The following is a 6,000-nucleotide window of genomic DNA, read 5'->3' as shown; positions in this document are numbered from 1 at the left end:
AGCTAAGAAACAGTAGTAAAGCTCATAAATAATGGTAGATGCAGTGGGGATGTTAAGTACAAACAACACAGGAAGTGACAGCACTTTGCAATAGCAGAAGGTGAGCAAGAGCTTGGGTTTGAGAAGAATCACAGAAGAAATAGGCAAAGAAAGGAAATACTTACAAGAAACTCGTCTCTAATAAAATACTTGGCCCTTGTAACTCTGGGATCCTCACCAGGCTCTGGTGTTGCTAATTAATAATAAAATAAGCATCTTATTAACAGGTGTTTTCTGGTAATAGCACCTAAAAATCTCAGCCTGTTCTGTTTTCTGCTCACATATGACAGAAATACACTTGGCAGAACTGACTGTGAGACAAGACAAACCATAACATTATTTAAACCAGCAGGATTTCAGGAGAATAAGGTAATATTACAATGGCCACAGTACCAGGCATTTGGCAGGTAAGAGAAATGTCCACAGGCAGCATTAGGGGGAGTCCCAAGGACACATTTGTGACAAAATGTCAGACTGTGATCTACACCAAAGTAAAAGGATTTTGTCACGATGAAATGATTAATATATTAAATGTTTAAGAGGCAGGAATCTCTCATTATTAATACCTTAAATTAAACATTACTATCTGGCTAAAAGACATTGATGATTGCATCTATTTAAGAGTTTTCAAGTCTTTGCTGAAGCTACCAAAACCATCACGAATGTGATTAACAAGGAAATGAAAAATTGCAAACAAAACTTAAAAATCTTACCATCATCTGGTGTAGTGTAGCGAGCAAATTCTGGAAAGTAGTCTTCAATTTTAGATTTCCCTGCCAAAACTTTCTCTGCTAGCAAATCTTGTTTATTCAGGAAAAGGATTACTGAAATGGTCCGTAGCCACCTGTGGAAAAGGGAAACCAAACACTGTTAGGAGGCACGGCCCAGATCATACAAAAACTTAAAGTAAGTCACACAACATGTCTGGGGATGAGGTCCTGTGACACACTGGAATGATTTGGAAAGGTTCCCTTTATACCTGAATCCCAAGGGTGTAATTGCAGGTGTGCACACTCTGAGGGTGTTCCCCACTTTGTGCTGTTAATCCAAACCCATCCCAGGGGAACATTCCCACCTCCCAGAGCACTGCTCCATCACTACTTTAATTACTTCAGCCTCAATATGGCAACCACCAATTAGTAGCTGTGCAGAGCTGTTTGTAATGATCTGAGTGTAATAAATGTCAGAGGTGGGAGGCTGTGACCAAAGAACCAGCCCAGACTGTGCCAGGAAATGTGAATAACAGAGCCCCCCGTGCTGTTAACCCTGGTGGGAAGCCAAGCACCACACAGCTCCTCACTCACCTTCCTCCTCAGGGGGTGGAGGAGGAGGAAAGGGAGAATGAAAGAAAAAAAATCTGGGGGTCAAGATAAAAATATAAATGATGACTGTTTCATTAGGGAAGGATAAGTAAAAGTGAGGAGAAGACAAAACAAGTGATGCAAAGGCAATCACTCACCACCTCCTGTGGGCAGACCAATATCCAGCAAGCTGCGTAACCTCCCAAAATCCCCTCTTTTCCCCCTTACTGCAGGGAATGTTATGTGGCAGATCCAAACCTCTGGCCAGTTTGGATCTGCCCAGCTGTGTCCCCTCCCAACAGCCCTGAGGATTCACTGCAGGAACAGAGTGAGGAACAGAGAGGGCTCTGCACACACTGCTCAGCAGCAGGAGTGTGTTATCAGCGTTGTTCTGGGCAAAACCCAAACCACAGCACTCCATGAGCTGTTCTGGAGAAAATGAAATGAACTTTGTCCCAGCCAGGCCCCTCCAGGAGTGCAGTGTGAGGCAGGATCAGCAATCCCAGTGAGAAGAGCCTTCCACAGACCTGTTGTTCCAGATACTCTTGAAGAGGTTTAGTGCTTCCTGCAGCCGGTTGGTCTGATTGTCCTCTCGTATCACCATGTTGTAGCTACTGCTCGCCACCACAAATATGATAGCAGTCACATCTAAACCAAGAAATACCCTTTAGTTAATGCCAAGCTTCAGAAGAAATATCCAGGAATCATGAAGTTCAATAAGAGGCTGCCAGATTTTCAGCTCCCTGCAGAAAACAGGCCGGGATGCTGTTGCTGACAACATTTTAAGTGCCAGGAATCAAAAAGGAAAGTGAAGAAACCATGGAAGAAAGGCAAAGCAGGCCCCAGAACAGGTGACAGAATGACAGAAAATGTAGGAAAGAAAGGAACTGGACCAAGAGAGAGAAACTGAAGAAAGCCAAAGGGAGAATTTAAAACTAGTCAAGAAAACTGGAAACAACAATGAGCTATCAGGAAAGGACAGGGAGGTCCTTGGGGGAAAACCTCAGGACAAACAGCACTTTTGATTTCTGTAAAGAGTAGTAATAACAGCAGCAGACTGCAGTGAATTTATGGGTAGTTGCAGTGGTCCCCCTGTAGTGAGTTTTACTGCTTAGAGCCCCATGTCTTCCCTGGGAGGCATTCCCAGGATCACAGGGTCAGCATCCCTGTGCTGCTCATCCCTCACTCTGACTGCCAGGCTCATCCACCTCGGGCACAGCAGCAGAACACGAGTCAGACCATGAGGTAACAGGAAGAGGAAGGAGCAGAGGTAAAACCCAAACAAATCTGTCACTAACAGCACAGAAGAAAATACTGCCCAGTCCTTCCACACACAAAGACAGTGTCCAGGTGATTCTGTGACAGGAACTGTAGCAATGTACCATGGATTCCAAGTTGCATTCTGCTTTATTTATTCTCTAGGATCTTGCTGTAACTTTTCTAAAAAAAAGGAGGACTTTTTTATGTAACTTCATTGCTATTTTGTCCAACAACAAAGAAGAGAAAATATTTCCACCAAGTCTAGGTTTATGAAAACCTTTGTGGAAAAAAGCTTCTCATCTAAGCAGATACAGAGTAAAACAAAGAAATGCAGTGAAGGTACCTGTCACACTTCAGGACAGACACAGTCTGCCTAACTGCAGTCATGTGGGAATTAAACCTGACCTGAACTCATGGGGACACTGGTGTTAAGAGACTCCAGCTCTCACCAGATGTGTCTAACCAGAACCAGACAGATGCTCCCTACAGCCTCATTCTGCATTACTGGGCCAGTGCTGATTCAGAAAGAAGCACCACAACAGAGCCAAGTGGCTGCAATTATACATAAAAATGTGATAATCTGATTTTATGCATGTAATAATTACCCTATATTTTGTATTTTGCACAGGCACGTCTGTATGTAAACCTGTATGTGGAGGACAGAACATGGCTTGGAGTTTACACTCTCACAGCTGGCAAATAATGCACAAAGCCACCTCAAAAAATATTTGATTAACTGAAGAGAGGGAATCCAAAGAAATGGACAAACTGAAGTTATCAAATTCCTCTCCACCTGCATTCTCCTTGAAGATGTTCTATGTAGTTACAGGAGCTTACATGTCAAGAAAAAATTCAATTCTGTATGACTGTTAGATAACTCCTTATTATGCTACATAGAAAGATGAAGTTCTCACACACATGAGAAAATGAAGATTAGGCACTACAATTCTGCAGAGAACTATTTTATAAAGCCACCAGAAATTCTAATCCTACCATTAAAACACTGGATCCATTTTCGGCGTTCATCTCGTTGCCCTCCAACATCAAACATACTAAAAAAAAAAACATAAATCAGTTAGTCAGAATCATTTTGAGCTGAGTTTTTTGTTTGTGTCTGCATGCAAACAGAAAAGGGAAGAAACTTTAGGACTTCTGTGTTATAGAAATTAAAGGGAATCTTGGATTACAAGAACCTGAATAAGTAAGCAGTCCATGAACACATGCATGCAGAGAAAATAGATTTAAAAGATTTTGTTCTTTGTGATTTAAAATAAAGTACACCAATTTGCATTTCATTTTCAAGCCAGACTACTAAATTAAAAAATAATAAAATACTTCCTTTCTATTAAACACTGATACTTGAGAAATACAGTAGGTCCAATGAATATATGGTAGGCTCTCTTCCCAGTTTACCTTGGTATTTGTCTGTGTTGTATTAAAAAAATGTAAAAACATAAAAAAAGAAAATAATTATACTTACTGAAAATTTACTTTATCCACCTGAAACTTGGTTTCAAAAATTCCTGATGTCAAAACTCTGCATCTGAGGAGATCCTAAAGCATAAAGGGAAATGCATTCAGTCAACACAGATACTTGGTGTGTTTCCACATATCCAGCAATGGAAATAAACCCCTTTTTTTTCATGCTGTATCACAACACCAAGCACTGGAACGTTCAGTGCCACAGAAGCATGATGGAAATCTTCTAAGGGATGTAACCTTGTATATAATTTATGTGTATAAACATAATCCAATGGATAAAGCAACTTTTATTGGAAATACTAAAATGTACAATGCATGGCAATACCTGAAATGGCAATTACAAAATGAATTAATTAACCCCAAAGACGAAGGGGGCAGATAAATTGTGTAATTTCCTCAAAAATCTCCACGTACCTGGTCAGATGGGGTGTACTCGTTCTGTTTGACTATGTCAATCTTGTCTAGAAAACTGGGGAAAGGAAAAGAAAAAAGAGAAACTCATTACTCCCAAATCAGACAAAATTTCTGATGCTTTAGTAACTGACAGTTCCCAGGTAAATTCTGGTGCATTTTAATTCCCTCAGGCTCACAAAAGGATGAAAAATCTCATGCTGGAAAGGCAAAATTTGGGTTTTTGTGCTCAGGAGGAGCGCTGCCAGCAGCAGCCAGCAGAGGGATGAGAGCAGCGGATCCATCTGGGAATGCCAGGGAGCCCCTCCCGCCACAAACACCCCGGCAGTTTAATTTGGGTCATTTATTCACACAACGTAACCTGCTGCTTATTCACGGTGAAGCAATGACTCAAGCAAATTGCCCACATGTACTTCCCCTGAAAGTAAAATGAGTATTTTTTAGAACAACTTATCAACTCTATAGTTCTTTAGATAAATGAAAGCCCTAAAGCAATTTCAGTACAAGTTCAGTTAAGTGAGAGGGGACACTGATTTTTCAGTCAGCTGCTGTATCAGTGTTTCAGTTAGTTTCTGGAGCAGCAGCATTAGTTGGCTAAATGGGTAATAAGAGATATATTTCAAATTCATTAGGCACTATCTACAGATGATAACTCTTGCGTATTTATTTTTTTAATCAATTAACTATAGCCTCATAATTATCTTTCATTTCAACTCAAAGAGCAAAAAATCTCAGGGATATAGTGAATTCTGCTTTGTTGTGGTGGCAAACCAGCAGCTCAGGATGCAGATTTAATGGTGTTTGTCCCAGTCCCACTGCCCAGCCAAGTCTTCAGCCAGGTGCCCCCTGGCTCAGCCCTTCCACTTCAGCAGTGCATTAATGTCCCTAACATTAATCATTAATCAGCCTTTAAACCAATAGGCCTTGAGCTCCTCTGGAAATTCCTCTGCATGAACTGTTTTCTCTCTGAAGCAGGAATCACAAAGGAAAAGGGAGTTTTCCTTGCCTCTTTAATGTGCACTAACAACAGTCACAGCTTCAACGGGGGAAAACCTGTCCCAGATTCACAAATCAAAAACCCCCAAAAAATTGCCATTAAAGCCACCACACAACTCGGCCCCAGTTTCAGCCCCAAAACTTCCTAAAACACCTAATGAGAAGCAGGGAAAGGGGAAAAAATAATCCTGTATTTTGATAACTGCATCAGTGCAATGCCCTTTTCTAGAAGATCTTGCTTCAGAGACACATGAAAATTAATTTTTGTTTAGACTGAGTTACAGAATTTTAAACATATTAAAATGTATCTTAAGTTAACACGCTACAAAAACACGTGAGACAAAGTGCAAAGTTCAGTTTCCATCATGGAACGTGACATGGCCACAGACTCACAAGGATAAAGTGGTGACAAACTGTGCTCTGCAATTTGCAAGCTGGATTTTTTCCTCATATCTTCCAAGCTGTTAAGTCATTTTTTCTTTTTTTTTTCTTTTTTTTTTTTTAAATCCAA

General features: G+C 40.7%; 1 protein-coding gene across 2 annotated transcripts in view; it reads right to left on the bottom strand.

Moving 5' to 3' along the window:
* GNAS (GNAS complex locus) overlaps positions 1–6,000 on the bottom strand; it is a 130,496-nt gene that overhangs the window by 4,218 nt on the left and 120,278 nt on the right. For both annotated transcript variants that reach the window (XM_021553591.3, XM_021553592.3), the window contains exons 6-11: positions 4,497–4,551; positions 4,081–4,154; positions 3,594–3,652; positions 1,868–1,988; positions 753–883; positions 165–232 (exon numbers count right to left, since the gene is read on the bottom strand). In XM_021553591.3, the coding sequence (XP_021409266.1) occupies positions 165–232; positions 753–883; positions 1,868–1,988; positions 3,594–3,652; positions 4,081–4,154; positions 4,497–4,551 (508 nt within the window). The remainder of the gene's footprint in view (positions 1–164; positions 233–752; positions 884–1,867; positions 1,989–3,593; positions 3,653–4,080; positions 4,155–4,496; positions 4,552–6,000) is intronic.

Source organism: Lonchura striata, chromosome 17, assembly GCF_046129695.1.
Source record: "Lonchura striata isolate bLonStr1 chromosome 17, bLonStr1.mat, whole genome shotgun sequence".
Lineage (NCBI taxonomy): Eukaryota > Metazoa > Chordata > Aves > Passeriformes > Estrildidae > Lonchura > Lonchura striata.
The sequence above is the reverse complement of the archived record's forward strand: the minus strand, read 5'-3'. Positions and strand labels throughout refer to the sequence as shown.